Here is an 18,242-nt window from a genome sequence, read left to right as displayed (position 1 = left end):
CTGTAGAGTCCAGAGAGAGGCAGCAGGAGGGAGAGAGTCCAGATGGGGAGGCAGAAGTGGGGGAGAGAAGGGAATGGGGGAGAGAGGCAATAGGATGGGTGGCAGAGACTGCATAAGGAGAGGAATTCTTGGCAAGAAGAGCTTTGGCCTTTGGTTGAGGGTCAGAGCCACCCTCAGGAGACAAAGGAAAGAAATAAATTCCAGGAGGATCAACACCCTTCCTTCCCTTCTCTCCTGTGTGGACGTTGAGGCCTCCATTGGCTGAGGCCGCAGGGCAGCCCAAGGACAGGGTATATGTAGAAGATGCTGTCCGTACAGATCATTCCCGGGCAGAGACCAGGAGGAGAGCAGGCATTGAGTGTGAGGGACTGAGGAGATGCCCCGAGGGTCCCTGAGATCACACATGGGCAGAACAGATTGAGTGCAGAGTGTGTGCAAGTGTACCAGTTTGGGAGTTTCCCACAATTCCCTGCCCCAGGTCTGATTTGTGGACTTCATAAAGAATATAAATAAGGGCCTCCTTTGTCAGAGTAACAATGCTAGTTAATAAAACAAACAGCAGCTCTGGTTGTACAGAAGAAAAAGAAAAGAGGGGAGGGAAAAGAAACAGAAGGAAAGGGAAGGGAAAGGGAGGGGAGGGGAGGGGAGAAAAGAAGCAGCAGGATAGTTGTTCTCTTTTTAGTTAGCACAGTCTTCTTATAAGGGCCGTACTGAACTCTTTGTGGGGGTTGTGCTCCACCCCACAATTCCAGGGGCAGAGCTCTGCTATTAGTCACAATGTACAAAGAAAGGCAGGTGGCCCAGAGAGGACAAGGTGCTGCCAAAGATCACACAGCAGCCAAGGGTTGAAATGGAACTCAAAGCCAAGTATATCCAGCCCCCAAAGACTGCATGCCCCACCGCTGGCAGCAGAAGTGTAACAGATGCGCTCTCTGTCTGTCTGTCTGTCTCCTCCCAGTGTCCAGACAGCAGTGGACTGTGGCCGCCATGCCAGGAAGGAGACGTAAGTGACCCAGAAGCTGGACGAGGTGGAATACTGTCCTCTCATGTAGCTCTCAGGAGGCATGGACGCACCACATAGGGCAGTAGACCTAAGAGGATACTACGAGGGATGCATAACTGAATATCTAGCTCCACTCAGATACAGGGGCCCTGAGTCCTCACAATGCTGTCCCCTAATGTCTTCCATGGCTCCCCATTGCCCCAGGAGATGTGTGGGATTGATATTCTGACCCTCACTTACACTCCCCACCGTTGATTACTCACCTGTATACACACAGTCCTTGAGTAGCCTAGGCTGAACCTTCCAGGGAGGTTGTTAGCTCCCTTGCCTTGACCATTGGCTTCCTGAGGCAAATAGAGGCGTCCTGCCCATCCCCTGTAAGACCTGCCTGTGCCTTCTCCTGCATTTTATGATGACTTACCTGCTCCGCTAGGGCAGAGTGCTGAGGATGGTGTGGACCGATCAATCAATCGAGTGATATCTTGGCATGTAAATAATTGATCCATGCACACACACACACACACACACACACACACACACACACTCACACCCATCTCAGGCAGGAAATAACTGGGGAGTTCTCCACGTGGGCCTCAGCCTGTATGACTTTCACAACCCAGGAGCATTGGGTAAAACACAACCTTTGCTCTCCAGGACCTCCCCCAAAGAAAGGAAGGCATGGACCTTCGTACTTGATGTGGTCCATGGACCCATCCTTGGGTCCAAACCTCGGTGCCCAGTGTGATGCCCTGGGTGTGGCTGGGGACCCTTTGGACCCAGGGGCGGAGGGATGGGTGGGGGGTGGCTCATCAGCACGATGCCTGGCCTGCAGACCCAACATCGGGTTGGTCATCGTGACCGTCATTTCTGTGTTGCAATTCCAGAGACAACCTCTCCACTGTCAGCTCCCAACCAGAGGGAAGCCTGCAGTCCTGGCTGAGTTGTACCCTGTCCATGGCCACAGACACTGTGAGGACACCCTCAAGACAGTCAGCCGGCAGCAGCCATGTCCTGAGCCCCAGGTAAGACTCTTCGTCTATCGCCAGGCTGCGCCATCTCTGTGGCTGGAAACATTGAGGGTCTCAGATGTTATATTGTTCAAGTCCTTTGATCCTCAGATGGAGACCGTTACGGCCCGGACCAATTGAGGTAGGACCTGCCACTTCCTAGCTGTGTGATTGTAAACAGGGTCACACTGTCCCCTCTGGGTCTCTACCTCCTTATCCAAAACACATGTTCTGATGATTTAAAAAAAATACATAGTGGATGCTGGTGGCTGATGACTGTAATCCTAGCTGCTCAGGAGGCTGAGATCTGAGGATTGTGTTTTGAAGCCAGCCCAGGCAGAAAAGTCCCCTGAGACTGTTGTCTCCAATGAACCACTCAAAAACCAGAAGTCGCACTGTAGCTCAAGTGGTTGAGCACTAGCCTAGAGCACAAAGAGGCTTAGGAACAGTGCCTAGGGCCTGAGTTGAGGCCCTACAACCAACAGAAAAAATACAGTATTTGAACTTCAAAGGAAGTTACAGTTAATATAGTTGCTTCTATTTAAGATAGATCATACCAGATTTCCAATCAGGAATAGCTATGGGTTTAAGACTTCTTGGTAAGCATGCTGGTCCCTTAAAGGGATTGTTGTTGTTTTCAATGGGGGAAGCATCATAAGGAAATCGTCTTTATCCATTTGTTGGGGGGGAGGGGTTCCTAGACTGATTTCAAGAGGAAGAGGGAGTATGTCTGAAGTACTTCATGTACATGAATGAAAGCAGAGCAAAGAAACCTGCGGACTCTGTCTTATGTTGAAGTAAAGCCAGTCATGGTGGCACATACCTGTAGCTCCAGCTTGTCAGGAGGCTGAGTAGGATGACCGCCCAGGCCCAACAGTTTCCAGACAAGTGCAGGGAGAAATCTTGCTACAAAAAGAAGAGCAAAGTTGAGGCAGACTTGTCAGATCTATTTGAATGTAAGGAGTTTATTGCCTTCCTACAACAGATAAAGTTTGATTCAGTCATGGCCAGAGATTGGACATGCACAAATCTACAGAACTTCCAGTAACAGTGCTGGCCAGAGGAGACCTTGGTGAGGTGGGTAAGCAGGAGGAGAGCAGTGTCCATCCTTAATCCATGACTTATATCCCTCCTTCCCCCTTGCTTTATAGCTAGCTCCATTTCTCTGAGCTCGCTTGGTTTCCCCTTTCAAGGACGACCCTCTTGTAATTAGGATTTAATGGCTGTAAATCAGAAATTATGGACTAAGCAGATGTGTAATTAAGATGAAATCCGTACTGCCTCTGTGATAACAGAAGGGCCTTGGTGATAACACAGAAAAACCATAGTCTAAGGGAGCAAATCCAGGCCACGCTGTCCTGGCTGGTGTGCTCAAAAATCCATGATCGTTACCTCCAAAAGGAGTGGGTGGGGGTGCTGGTCTGTGCTACCTCCAGACAAACTCAATGAGCATTGAACGTCTGCACATAATCCTCGGCTGAAAGATGGGGTGAGGAAATACTAAAGGGAGGAGGGTGTCAGGTTGCATGGGGGGGGGGGGCACGGATATGTGGAGAGTCCATTAAAGCAAAATTATCTGATGGCTGCTCTGAATGGAAGACACAGGCCTGTGGGCAGAAAGAGTCTTGTTCACTGCAGGAAAGGAGGCCTTGTCCTCTCTGCCTTTGTTTCCCCTGCCAGCCAGTGGAGAAGGAGCCGGACTGGAGGCTGCTAGAGCAGAAGGTGGGCACCGGGGTTATAGGCATAAGCTACTGCATCTGGCTAAAGTATTGTTCTGGGAACAAAAGACTTTAGATAATAACTCCCCACCTCGGTCCCCTTCCCCCAATCTTCATTCTGTTTCCTTTCTTCAGTTTGGGGTACACCCTTCTCCCTCCTACCCACCATGTCTCTGTCTCTGTGTGCTTACAAACCTACATAGTCACTTGTAGCAGATAACCTATTTGTGGCTTTTTAAAAGCATAAATGGCCCAATAGCATATTATGTGCGTTGTTAATGAATCCTTCTGGGAGCCATCTTTCCTTCTAGCATCTACTAGAGGCCCCACCCCTGCCCCATGATGGAAATGGGTCATGTGTTCCACAGGTGTCATCTCTATATATCACTTCAGATGCTTTCACACTATTCGCCATCCACCTGTCAGTGTTCCAGACCCAAAGACTCCCCTCAAGTCCTGAATTCTTGACCCCCCCCAACTGCCCCACGTTTCCTGGCACAGAGGGAGGTCTCAGATCACTGAGCCTCTTAGACATCTGTCATTTGGGTGGGAAGGAAGGTCATTGGGAAACCAGAAGAGAGGGAGAGAGCACACGCCCCTCTGCCAGCAGCAGGAAACCCCTCTCCATGTTATTTATAAGAGGATGTTAGCCAGGAAGAAATATGTCTGAAGCTCTGTGATTTACAGCTCAGGGTTCATGCTGTGTGACTGGGAGAGAAAAAACTCCCAGAAATGAAGACTCAAAATTACCTTTGTGGGTCCTAGAGATGGGATTTGTGGGCTCAGTGGGGGGGCATGGGTGCCAGGCTGCCCAGAGTGGCTCCTTGGGGACCTGGGTCCCCTTGGCCTGTGTTGTCAGCCTCACTGCTCCTTTCTACTCTCTGGTCACCCACAGAAGGGCAGGGTTTATGCGGGACAGGCAGTGCTGGATCCTCAGGAACCCAAGGCTCCTTCCTGCCTCATCCTGTCACTCTCTGCCCTCATATCACTGGGCAGTGAGCACGTCCAGCACACAGTGTCCCTCCCTCTCCTGCACCCCTACCTTCCCTCCTCAGCCGTCGTCCCCTCCTCTCCTTCCTGGGTTCTCTCGGTGGGATCCCCTCTGTTCTGACCACATCTTTGCCCCTTGCCCTACACTCCTGTCCTATCCTTTCTCTTGCCCGTCTCACCTCGTTTCTTCCCCAGGGGACTCTGCACCTACCAGGTGGGCCTTCCTCTCTCCCCCTGAATGCCTCAGTTTACCATGGCAAAGCCAGCCCTCGCCACTGCAACTTCTTCCCTGAGCCATGCCTGCGGGTACAGGCAGCTCAGTGGGGTCTCTCTCTGTTCACTCCCCTTCCTCACGTTTCTAATCCTCCACTGGCCTCAGACTCCTCTCTCCCAGGGTCTCTTCCTTCTTACCCCAGCTCCCAAGGCTAGGGGTGGGGGAGGTGGCGGCTGAGGCCACCCCCTACTTGCCTGCCTGTTTTTCTTTCCTCTACCTATTGGCAGCTAGTTAATTCTCATAATTTTGAGTCCCCAGCTGGGAGCAGATGGCTCTCGAATCAAAATCAATCACTCTTAGGTTTTCCCAAGGGGTGTGTGTGTGTGTGTGTGTGTGTGTGTGTGTGTGTGTGTGTGTTTAGGAATTGAACCCAAGGCCTCACACTTGACAGGCCCTTTCCCACGTGAGCCATGCCCCCACCTTTTAAAGATTCTTTTCATTAGCATATATTAGGTTAATGAGAGAATTCCGGTCTTCTTTCCATATATACATATAGCAGACCCTCCTCAAACTCAGCCCCCTCCCCTCATCTTACAGCAGTTTCATCAGGCTTCATTGGCCGATTTTCACATCCAAAGGAAGTGGGCAGTATCTATCCCTGTCCACCCCCACCCCACTGGCCCTCCCCTCTCTCCTGGTACCCCACTCACAGCACAGCCTGGTTACGTCCCCATAATTCTTTTCCCCCTCCAAGTTTGTATTAATTATGCAAATGGTTTCACTGTGGTAATTCATACATTCTATTTATTGCTCTTTCTTTGAAACAAAATTTCACTAACTTCACCCAAGCTGGCAACAAACTTGCAACCCTCCCTCCTCTGTCAGCCAAGTAGCTGAAGCATCTTAACTCACCATCTCCTCTGATGGCCCCTCGAGCCCTCTGTACATACCTGTTTACCAGAGTCCCTGGGTGGGTGGATAGGGAGGTCTGTCATTCATCAAGATGCTGGAGCCAGAGCCCTGAGCCACTCCAGATCCTGTCCTCATCAGCATCTCATCCCTCAAGCTTGCTAATTCTGCTCCCCTCCACACTAACTGGAGAGCTTTTCTTCTTTGCTCCCACCATCCTGTGGATGCCTGTAAGCCAGGCTGTCAATTGCAAAGGCCTTTCAACACCCCTTTGGAATGGTCTTACCCCACTCCAGGCACCCCAACGATTGCGCGATTTCCTGAAAATGAAAACCTGTTTTCCGTGGCTGCTTGTCACCTACGGCCTGGGTTTGTGCATGACTGCCACACACACATGGCCCTCGGCTTGCTTTTGTAAATAAAGTTTTATTAGATGGCAGCTGTGCCCATGGCTTGTCTCTCACGTGTTGTCCAGTGTTGGCTCTGCACTCCAGGGACAGAGCTGACAAATTGTCACAGACCGTGAAGGCCACAGAGCTCACACCTGTGCCATCTGCACCCCTATTCCGTTTTCAGACCAGTAATACAGACTCAATGACCTCATCACTGCCTCCTGGGCATCTGAATCTCTCTCCCTCAGATGTGAAATGGGCCTGGGGGCGGGGGGGGGGGGTGGGGGGCTTGCTCTCTTGGCCAGGGTGGGTAGGGTGCAGCCGTGGAGTGCACATAGAAAGGTGAGGTGGCACACTGGCCAGCCCTGCACCTGCCTGCCCTCAGCGCAGCCCAGCCCAGGGGAGGCAGACAGCGGAGGCCTTCCCTGGCTCACCACATCCCAGGGACCGGAGAGGCAAGCAGGATTTCCAACAGGAAACCTCTCTGCACTCCTAGTGGAGTGCTGTTGAGCTCCTTTTAAATATGTCAGACTTGGTGTGTTTTAGGACATCCGAAGGGAACTCAAGAATGTTTTGCACTCAGTATTGGAGCCCCAGAGTGAGGTCAGGACATCTCTGCCAAGCAGTAGGTCTCCCATGGGCATGGGTGACAAAATCTAACTCCTCCAGCTGGGAAACGTCACCGGAGAGCTAGAGCTTCATGTACTACTGGATCATTGCAGGGACCTGGTCTCTCACCAGCCCACTCTGCCTTCTCCTCTGTTGGTTCCATTCTGGAACGGCAACATGGCAGCCAACAAGCCCAAACACAAGCCTGCACCACCCTCAGGCCCACCAGAAAGGACCCAAGCCTGAGTGAGCCACCTGGCCACCACAGAATCAGTCAGAAAAGACAGAGAGAGGGAAGATTCCTTCCACCTCAGACCTAAGCCGGGGTTCTCATCTGGCTCAGGAGACGTGTGAGTCTCAATGGTCCATAGTGGGGGAGCAGGGGGCCGCCAAAAGAGGCAAAGAAGAAAATAAGCATAGCAAATGTTTGCCACCAAGGAAAAAAGCAAACTGTGTGAGTAAAGTAAGTTGGAGAGAGAGAGAGAGAGAGAGAGAGAGAGAGAGAGAGAGAGAGAGAGAGAGAAGAGAGAGAGAGAGAGAGAGAATGAACTTGTTAGCCAGCCGGCTCCTTACTGTTCTGTCAGTCTTGTTCTACATGGCAGTGTGTGTAAGGCGATTATTGTATAAATTATTCTCACTCACATAATCACAGTGATTTTAATTACTGTGTAATCTTCGCTAATTACTGTTGTATGTTTCATTTGCTTTGGTGCCGGTTTAACACAACTGTTTTTGCGTTTGGCTACAAGAGAGCATTATGATTTTTCTTTTGTTTCTTTTTTCTGGGGAAAAATTTGCTTTCCATAAACATTCCTGCCAGCCCATGTACTTGGCTTAAGGTTTGTTGGTTTAAAAGAAAATTTAAAAAAAGATATTGTGAGATTCCTCCTCTCCCCCGCCCTTCACTCACCATCTCCCCTTTGTTTTTATTTGATATAAGGTTGAGTTGAATTAGTAAAGCAATCTAAAATTTACAGGGTATTGTTGCTGTAAATAAAGTTGTATCACTGTCAAGGGAACACAATCATTCCAGTAGACTGGGGTGGTGGCGAGGGGCTTCAATGATTAGATAAGACTCCGATGGTAATTAGCTCATTAATTATGGCTGTGTGAATGGATGGCACCCCATCTCCAAGCAGGTATAGGGTTTCAGTGGTGCAATTATTTATTGTTCTCAGTGTCTGCAGCTCCAGGCCATTTCCATCCCCATTGTGGTCCCCTGGGCAAATGATGGCACGGCCGTGTGTCTTGCCAGGCCTTCACCAGTAGGAAGATTCATGGGTGGGATGGCTAACACACCACCCATGGACCCCCCGAAGCCTGAGCGAGCAGGGCCTGGCCGAGGACACAGGCTCCCATGGAAAGGGCACTGAGTGGTCTCTAGAGCCCCAGGACCTTGAGGGTAGGGCTGCAAAGCTTTCTGGAACTGTGATACTCGCTGAAATGAAAGTTGGTATTAAGCTGATGATGTTGATGGTTCCGAATTTTCTGTTCGAATCTGTGGGTCTGGGATTGACCTGAAGTTTGGTACTGAGGCGTTGATGATGGAAACACCTGCATGTGGGAAGGCGCCCTTGGGCCACAGTCTCCAAAAGTGATCTTAGCTCATCGTCGCCAAAATCAAAAGCAGTGCGGCGCCAGGGGGCCTGGAACTTTCTTGGTGCAATGCAAGTTGTGACCCAAGGTCACAACCACCTTGACCTCTGACCCCCAAGACTAGACAGGTCTGTCTATTCCTTTAGGATTTTATAGGCACTGTTGATTTCCCTGTTACATCAAGGGATGCAGTACACTGGAGAGCTGTATTCGTCTGTGGTGTGAGGTGGAGGTTAAGGTGAAGCTGACATGGACTTCTAGATCTTTGACTAACTCATCAGTTTCCCCCCCTGGCAAAGCCTGATTCAGCCCTTCCCCTCCCCCAGAAAATCTGGGCTCCAGGCTCCGGTACCCATGGCTGTCTCCTGAGACAGCCTCTCATGTGCTCATTTCATGTGCAGCACATGTATCTAGAATTTTCTGTACCATGGACCCTTCTTTGTGGATGTATCCAGGCTGTGTCGATAGTATGCTCTCTATAAGCAAAAATTACCATCTTCACATCTTTCTTTCTCCTCCTTCCCCTCTTCCCCCACCCTCCCTCTTCCTCTTCCTCTTCCTCTTTCATCTTCTGTGCCATTCCTGGGGCTTGAACTCAGGACCTGGGTACTTTCCTTGTAGGATTTTTGCTCAACACTAGTGCTTTATCACTTGAGCCACAGCTCTGCTTCTGGCATTTTGGTAGTTGATTGGAGATAATGGTCTCACTGATTTTGCCGGCTGGGGCTGGCTTTGAACTGTGATCCTCAGCTCTCAATTTCCTAAGTAGCTCGGATTATAGGCCTGAGCCCCTGGTGCCTGGCTTATCTTCTGTGGTTCATAGACAAGGTGGACCAGGGTTGCATCTCAGTGCGCCACTGCCTCTCTGAACCCCGCCGGCCTCCTCTGCAATGTGACAGCGAGGACGGCAGTAGGACAGTGTAGTGGGGGTGTGGATTTGGGGTATCCCCTTGCCTCTCCCTAATCCCCTGACCAGTTGTCCTGTCTAAGCCTCATTTGAGACATGGTGACAGTAGTGCTTGCCTCAGAGGACTGCAGAGACTAAAGGCGCAACACATACGGCTGGTAGTCACCCATCTCAACATGGGGCACAAGCAACGCCTCACATCCCTGTGTCCTAGGCACCCAGGGCGCCAGGCCAGTTCTTACTACAGACTATTGTTCATTACTTCAGATCAGGTTACGGTGTCTCTAGACCATCTTAGGTCCCCATCTGCCTTCCCTGACTCGGCCTCACCAGTACTGAGGACCATCAATACATTTTTAATTTTCTCTATAATTGGGGGTGTGGATGAAGAATGGGGCTGACAGTAGGCTCCCAGGGGAAGATGGTTCACAACATCATTAAATCCTTATCTGGTCTCTGGCAGCCACCACTGGTGCCCAGTTACAAAGAGACTTGAGAATTATACAGATAAATATGATTTTTGTTTCTGTATTATTTTGTCTGATGCCAGCAAATCCAGCATCCCGTTTGCTCAGACTTGACACTTTCCTTCATTTGTTATGTGATGGTGGATTTGGGAGCGGGGGGGGGGGGGAGGATAAATGTAGCTGAAAATCCCACTCCCTGAGGGCCCCACTCTGCCCTCTGCCTGGTGGGCTTGTCCCTTGTGGGAGGGGACTCCATTTTATAAGGAATGTCCATGATGTCTTTGAACTAGTGGCTCCTGGCCAGAGAGCCTCCATCCCCTTGTCTTCGAGACGGCGTGACCATTTGGATCTTGGAGAGCCAATGCGTGCACGGCAGTGTCCCCACACTGCCTCGCCCAGTGTCTCCACACTGCCTTGCCCAGTGTCTGGGGAGAGCCTCCTGCAGGGATCAGCCCAAGTCGGAAGCCATGGAGGTGGCTTGCAGGACACCCCACCCAGGGAAGGGCCTGGAATGTGTGGATACACTTCTTTGTCAGCCATTTGATCTCAGTCTGGGGGCGTTTGAGATTCACAATCCAGCCAGGGGCCAGTAGCTCATGCCTGTAACCCCAGGAGGCTGAGAATGGAAAGAGTAATGGTTCAAGGCTAGCCCAGGCAGAAAAATCCACAAGACTCTGCCTCACGGAGTAACCTAGACAGGGAGGCTGGCTTGCTTCCATCTCCGGCAGTGAGGGACACCTGCAGAAGGATGGAAGTTGAGAGGCGGGACTGGCAGGTTGCATGTGAGACCCTATCTCAAACAGAACCAGAGGAGAACAGGGGAGTAAATGTGTCTCACTGGTAGAGTATTCACCTTGCAAGCACAGGGTCCTGAGTTCAAGTCCCAGGATTGGGAGGGAAAAACAAACAACAACAACAACAGTCAAACAGCAGTAAGAGTTTTTCAACATATTAGGTTAATTACTAGTATTGCTCTGATATGAATAAGAGATGCAGTATCTATTCAGTATCCGTGGGGAGTGGGATTGAGGGTGCCCACCAATCCCCAAATCAGAGACTGATATAAAATGGCTCATCGTCTGCCCAAAGGCCAAATGTTTTCCTGTACTGTGCCCCTCTGTACATGACAGACAGCTCCCATCCTGTGGCCACAGTGTCTATGGCCCTTCCGCCAGACTTAGCGAGTCACAACAAGAAGAGCATCTGCACACATTTAGTATGGAGGCGTGGTTGTCCTAGTCTTTTCCAGTCTGGTTGAATCCTCAAATACAGAACCCAAGCTGTGCAGAGCTGCAGGTATTGCAAGTCTAACTTTGTACATGCGAGTCTAACTCTATGTGCCATCTAACTTTGCAGGCCTAAGTCTAACTTTATGCACATAAGTCTAAAGTCTTAACTCCATACACCCAAGAATAACTTTGTAAGTACAAGTCTACAGTTTACCTTGATTGACATCTTGGGGTGCTGGGGAGCGAGACAAGAAGAACCAACTCCCACAACGACTCTAAAGGAACTCTACTACTTCTAGGTTCTAGGTCCTAGGACCCCCCCACCCCATCCCCACCGCCAGGACACAAGCCTTTCCACTGTGACAGCTGAGCCAGTTCAAGCTCCAAAACATACCTAGCTGGGAAGGGACAGTGGGGGGATTTGAACCTAAGGTTTCTATGTTTCCTAACTCGTCTTCCTAGCCTTACAAGTTAGAAGGACTGGAAATTCTAATATTACTATTTCTATCCTGATTTACCTGATAGCCCTTCAGTATTTCCAAAGGAGCACGCCAATTTGTGAATCAATGTTTATTCAACACCTACTTTTTAACAGGCACCGAGTATCACCCATAAATCAAACACCGGCAGTGTGCAGGGGTCTAGAGGTTCACTTATTTGTCCACATGGAGGGAGACCGATTCCTCCCCTCCTCTCTCTCTTCTTCTTCCTCCTGTTCCTCTCTTTCTTCCTCCTCCCCTTCCTCTTCTCCCACTCCTATCCTGAAACCTGCTGTCAGCAGTGGTGTGGGACCTGGGCAGAATCCAGGGAAACTGGGCAGCAGGCAGCCTCTCCATTGCCCAGGTGGGGCAGAAGATGGATGAACATGAGGGCCTGGGATACCTTGGTCAGCCCGCTCCCTTCAGATCCCGACAGGATAGAAATGGCCTATGTTGGCAGCCCACTGGCTAAAAGAAGTGCGATGGCTGAGGGAGGGGTAAGCTGGGTGAGGTGGTAAAGGAGCCTCCAGCTACCTCCTCAGCTCGCCAGAGCCAGCTTGGTGGGAGACATCACGGGGTAGGTGGTGGCTAGACCACCTGCTCCATACAACAGAGCAGATCACCCTCCAGGCCTTCCACATGTGTCCCTCCCCCAGACCCACGGGTGGCTTCCTAGCGTCCAGTGACCTGCGGGTCTGCAGATGGCGGGTGAGGAGAAGCCAGCACCATTCATGGCCCTGCAATCAGCTATTTGTTATTCATCATAGCTGTCCATGGTGACCAAGGCACAGGGGTTTTGCTTGCACCACGTCCCCTCACAGAGCCCTGTTACAGACCCTGTAGTGCCTGTGGCTCCTGCCACATTGTCAAAGGTCAGGACAGCAGTGTCCAAGTCCCTTCCAGCTGTGACCATGGAATGCCATGCCCCACGTTGCCTCTACACAGCCAGAGGTGCGGTGCTGGCAGCTGGACACCAGGGCAAGGGGCAGAGGGGCTGGTGTCATTGCAGGTGTGCTCTCTAGGGGAGAGGGGCTCCTTTCTGAGGATACTGATCTCATTTGTGAGCCCCCCCCCCCCGCCTCCTGATTAAGCTGCTCCCTAAGCACCTGCTAATGCTGTCACCTTGGAATTCCAGAGGAGGGAGGTGCAAAGATTCAGTCCTTGGAGCCCTCCCTCCCACCCCCAATCTAGCTGTGCCCCCCCCCATCTGCTGCAGGCACCCTTGCCCTGGCTTCCCTCCTCCCACCCCAGGTCCCAAACCCCACCGCTCCTAGTGCAGGGATGGCAGTGGGTGCTGAAATCCAGCCAGGACGGCAAGCTCCTTCCCTCAGAGCCTACAGCTCCGCCACCCTCATCCTGGTGACAAAGCTGGCTCCTTGATTGTCCACCTGTCATGGCTGTGGCACCCCCAGGCAGCCTGTGCCACCAGCCCTATCACGGCTCTTCTCCACGCTGCAGTCCTGGGCCACAGCTCTGTCTGCATTGTCCAAATCTGGCATTCCTGCATTTAACATATAAATTATGACTTTGCTGGTGAGCTGAGAGGGGTTGGTTTTCTTAGATGGAGCACACAGAGGTCTGTTTTGTTAAAGGAATGACTGACAGACATGGCCTGTCTCCTTTAAAAGAACGCCCTTTATTTTAGCATCTAATTTTACCCCACTGGGAAGCTCCAACTTTTCCCAGGCAACATGCTTTTGGCTTCAGCTGCTCCAAACTCTCTCTCTATAAAATGCCCAGGGCTGGCAGGGTCCTGGAATAGAAACCATCTGTGTTCTTGTGTGGGGAGTTGGTGGGGTTTGTTTGTTTGTATTTTTATTTTGGCTGGTTGGTGGGGTTATGCTGGTCCTAGAGCTTGAACTTGGGGCCTGGGCCTCATCCTTTAGGATTTTTTTCATTTTTGCTTTTTGTTTTCTCTAGACTAGCACTCTATCACTTGAGCCACACTTCCTGCTTTTTTTTTGCTGGTTCATTGGACATAAGAGTCTCATGGACTTTCCTGCCCAAGCTGGCTTTGAACTTTAATCCTTAGATCTCAGCCTCCTGAGTAGCTAGGATGACAGGTGTGAGCCACCAGCTCCTGGCCAACTTAGCAGGGTATCATTAAGACAGACATTGCATATTGACAGCCACAAGGAACCACTCACCAAGCTTCTGCTTGCTTGTGAAATCACGCATGGTTCACTGGGGTTTCGTAGGGCATTGTTGTCAAAGCCACAAATCTTAGCCCCTGAGCTGGGTGCAGAGATTGTGTGGACTGCACCATTTCTAAAGGCCGCACTGTTTTTCTGGCACAGGACGGAGGAGGAAGTTGGAGAAGCCAAGAGAGCAACACCGACCTCAGCAGCGGTACCGAGCAGAGCCTGGGAAAGTGGGCCCTGGGCCTCGAGGGGTGACTGTGTGTCTCCCCGCCCCTCCTGTCACCTGGAGGAACAGAGGAAGGCCTCAGAGAGACCAGCAACCGTATCCCCCTCCCTAGCTTCCTCGAGCCCTGCTAGGTCCCCATCGCCTAGGGACAAGCTGCCCAGCCCCTCGGCGGCTCTCTCGGAGTTTGTGGAAGGCCTCCGCAGAAAAAGGGCCCAAAGAGGGGGCCGGGGGTCCCCACTGCACCTCGAGGACTGGCCCACACTGCCCATTTACCAGACCACAGGGGCCTCTGCGCTGCGGAGGGGCAGGGCTAGCAGTGACGAGGGGGCCCTCTCCCTCGGGATGGGGGCCCCGTCTCCCCCAGGAGCCGAGGGGGCCTCCGGGCTGCTGCGGTGTGCCAGTCTCAAATGCATCCCCTCCGAGGGTGCTGCAGGCACCGAGCTGCTGCCGGACAGGACGAAGACCCGGTTCAGCTCCTGCGAGTCCCTCTTGGAGTCCGGAACAAGCCTGGGGAGAACACCGGGACCCCAGGGCACACCCCGGGACCCACTGCTGTCGCCCTCCCTGCGTCCACGCAGGCGGTGTCTGGAGGCCTCGGTGGACGATGCGGGCAGCTTGGACCTGGGGACCGAGCCCCTCGTCTTCCAGAACCGCCAGTTTGCCCATCTGATGGAGGAACCCCTCAGGGGTGACCCCTTCAGCTGGAAGCTCCCCAGCCTCCATTACGGGCGCCAGGCCCAAGGGGACTTCGATGACTTCCTGCCGGCCATCCGGAAGCCCGCCACCCCTCTGTCCCTGGCTGGCGCAACCAAGGACAAGCAGCACCCGAGCGTCCACTTCGAGACGGAAGAGGCTGACCCCTCCTCTGTCTCTGGGATCAAGACCGTCGTGAAAAAGAGCCTGGGGCCCCTGGAGGACCCCGCTCACCTCTCTGACTCCTCATCCTCCTCCAGCTCCATCGTGTCTCTCAAAAGCAACCCCGGTACCAAGAGTGGGCCGTCCCTCCCGCGGCTGGAGGGCGACGGTGGGGAGCGCGCGTCACCCGAGCGCCCAGAACGGGGCGCTGCAGGGAGAGGCGAGGACGTGGAGAGCATCATGAAGAAATACCTCCAGAAGTAGGGTTCGGAACAGGTAACAGCCTCAAAACCCTAGGCTTTCTCCCCCCTGCTGCCCACTGCCCCCATCAGGCAGAGCCTTTGACCCCGGGTCTTTGAGAGGCTTTTGCTGAAACGATAGGTTGTGTTTGGCCATGCGGAGAGAAGCGCCAGAAAGCAAGAAGGTTCCCCTGGAGGCAGCTACAGAATGTGGCGTTTACAGCTTTCCCCAGCTGAGTCTCAGTTTTCTTTTTCTTTTTCTTCTTTTTGGCCAGTCCTGGGGCTTGAACTCAGCGCCTGGGCACTGTCCCTGAGCCTTTTGTGCTCAAGGTTAGCACTCTGCCACTTGGACCACAGCACCACTTCTAGATTTTGCTGATTAGTATATTGGAGATAAGTGTCTTACGGACTTTCCTGTCCTGGCTGGCTTCAGACTGCAGCATGATCTTCAGATCTCACCCTCCTGAGCAGCTAGGATGGCAGGCCACAAGCCACCAGCACCTGGCTTGAGCCTCACTTTTTTAACCCCTTCCCAGCTGGAGTCTGAGGGACTGTGTGATATTCTGCCCATGTGAAAGAGCCAGAATGGTGTGAAAGCTCCTCAGAGGGCCATGTTGGACCATCACTGGGACATGGTACAGAGTCCAAGCTGGGCACCGTGGCTCATGCCTATAATCCCAGCTACTCAGGAAAGCTGTGATCCTGAGGGACAGCCTGGATAGAAACATTCATGAGACAATTATCTCCAGTCAATCAGTTTAAGACAAAAGATAAAAAGCTATGCTGGAGGTGTGGCTCAAGTGGTAGAGTATGATTGGAGTGCCCTGAGTTCAAACCCCAATACTGACACAATTCGTCACAATCATCTTCACTTTGACCAGCAGGCCTTTTTCCTTAGGCCCACGTGGCATGAGTGAAATGAGAGCTGTCTGCTATGGCTGCCAGCCTCTGACCCTGAACCTCAGCACTCCAGGCTCAGGTGGACCCCCATGAACCCCACAACCCCCACCGGCACACACCTGCACCTTCAAGAAGGCCTCCCCTTAAGCCTGTCAATGCCACGGCCCTTCCACAGGGACAAGTTCAGAGTGTATCAGACCAAATTAATTTGACTTAACGTGGCCTTCTCTCTGTTCTCAATTACAGAGTAGAGCTCCGATACTCATTTGCATTATTACGCTCTCTGGGACATGGAAAAGCCATTTCAAAGGCCAAGTGAAGGCCACCGCATCATGAGGGGAATGGTACTTAGCAGGAGGCCCCAGGGAACATCTTGTCTCTGCCATTAGTTTTTGTAAAGCTCGGGTCCTCTTTTCTCCCTTGAGCAAGGCTCTGCAGTAACGAAGCACTCGCCTAATGTGTTCCTGCTACTTACTTACTTTTCAGCCAGTCTCACATATGCTTGCCCATTGTGGACTGTGATCTGCCTACTCTGAGTGGTTGGGATTACAGTCATGAGTCACAGCTCCCGGCCCCCAGTGCTGTGGGATTTTTGAACAACACAATAATACATCCCACTCTCAGCATGGCTCTGGAACCCAGCAAGCCCTCAGGCTGTGTGCTGCCCTGTCCTGTCCTGTCAGCAGCCAGGAGGCCTTGGGCCAGCCATGCAGGGTCTCCAGTTGGAGAAGTGCCATTGTGGGTTTAATGAGAATACCTAAGGTCTGTCACGTGGTGCCTAGCACACATTTGGAAGCCCTCAATCCCCAGGCTGCCTTGCCCTTGAAAACCTGGGTCCTGTTTCAGTCAGCTCCCTGCTACTGTCACAAAAACCCGAGACAGTCACATTAAAAGCAGAAAAGGTTTGCCAGTGTTGGTGGCTTATGCCTGTCATCCTAGCTACTAAGGAGACTGAGATCTGAGGATTGTGTTTCAAAGCCAGCGCAGGCAGGAAGGTCCATGAGACTCTTATCTCCAATGAACCACCAGAAAAATCAGAAGTGGAGCTCTGACTCAAGTGGTAGATTGCTAGACTTGAGGAGAAAAGTTCAGGAACAGTGCCTAGGCTCTGAGTTTAAGCCCCATGACTGACAAAACAAAAAAGAGAAAGAAAGAAAAAGAAAAGGTTGATCTCAGTATCACTGTACTATGAATCTATTTACCTCCTGGCTACCCAGCAGAAAAAAAAAAAAGAGAAAGAAGATAGGCTCAGAGCCCCAGTGCCCTTCCAGGGGGATGTGGCCCCGACAATGAGAGGACCTCCCACTCTGTCCCGCCTCCTCCAGTTTCCAATAGCGTGCCACCAAAGAGACCAGAGACCAGGCTTTAAAACAGGTGGCCAGGGCAGCTCAGTGCAAGCACGGGCCTCAGGACCCAGCTGTGTTTCAGTGTTTCTTCCACTGTGGCTCTGCTGCTGTCCCCACTCCCTGGGTGGCAGTCACTACAGTACGACCACCTGCCCCAGGCCCTCCTGTCCTGCTGGACCTCCCCGTCACAACCTGACCATCCTGAGGCTGAGTATGGTAGCACATGCCTATAATCCCATCACTCAAGGGACTGAGGCAGGACAGTGGTGCATGGGAGGCAATGATGAGCAGCACAGTGAGACCCCGTCTTGGTTAACAAACAAGCTCAGCCCATGGCATGCCCATCACTCAGCAGCTCCCTCCTGGGTCTCCTTTCAGCCTCCTGGGACGGTGGCCGCCATAAACGAGTGCCTGACTCCACAGGCCTTGGAGAGAGATGGAGACCATCCAGGCTCCCTGGCATCCTGAGTCTGGAGCCAGGCACCCCAGCAGCCCTCAAGAGGTGAGACGAGGCCTGGAAGGTGCCTGCCCTGCTGCAGCGTGGGGCTCCCTGTGTACCTGGTCTGTCTGTCCAAAATAAAGTTGGCTTCCTTGCATCTGTGCCGTGTCTCTGCTTTGTGACTCGCTGCCTGGACTCCTAAGTGGACCTGATGGGGCGGGGCACAGGGTCCAAAGGAAGGCATGGGGCGGAGCCACGAGCGGACAGGCACCCTCGCCCCACTCCATGGCCTCTCCACCCCTCCCCAAGAGCACCCCTGCTCACCAGCCAAAGCTGGGACATGGCGGGAGAGTGCACCCACCAACCCACAAATATGTGGTCTGAGGTCAGCATGGGAGAAGACACAGCTTGAGGACCTGACGATCTTTCCCAGCACCTCCCACCTCTTGGTGCCTGGGGACAAGTCACTTTGCTGTCTAGGCCTTGGTTTCCCCTTCTCAGCAGTGATAATTGTTAGGCTATATGAAGCAGAGAGGAGACAGAGTATTGCGCACTGCGTTAGCTGGGCTGGGCTGT

The 18,242-nt window shown here is 52.3% G+C and overlaps 1 protein-coding gene across 1 annotated transcript in view; it reads left to right on the top strand.

The window, feature by feature from the left end:
* Myo18b (myosin XVIIIB) overlaps positions 1–17,823 on the top strand; it is a 122,679-nt gene extending 104,856 nt beyond the window's left edge. Inside the window, exons 41-44 of the mRNA XM_048342750.1 lie at positions 959–1,003; positions 1,888–2,025; positions 13,818–15,018; positions 17,606–17,823. Coding sequence (XP_048198707.1) covers positions 959–1,003; positions 1,888–2,025; positions 13,818–15,006 — 1,372 coding nt within the window. The 3' untranslated portion in view covers positions 15,007–15,018; positions 17,606–17,823. The remainder of the gene's footprint in view (positions 1–958; positions 1,004–1,887; positions 2,026–13,817; positions 15,019–17,605) is intronic.
* The last annotated feature ends 419 nt before the right edge of the window (positions 17,824–18,242 follow it).

This window comes from Perognathus longimembris, chromosome 3, assembly GCF_023159225.1.
Source record: "Perognathus longimembris pacificus isolate PPM17 chromosome 3, ASM2315922v1, whole genome shotgun sequence".
Lineage (NCBI taxonomy): Eukaryota > Metazoa > Chordata > Mammalia > Rodentia > Heteromyidae > Perognathus > Perognathus longimembris.
Note: the sequence above shows the minus strand (reverse complement) of the source record. Positions and strands in the feature narration are given on the sequence as shown.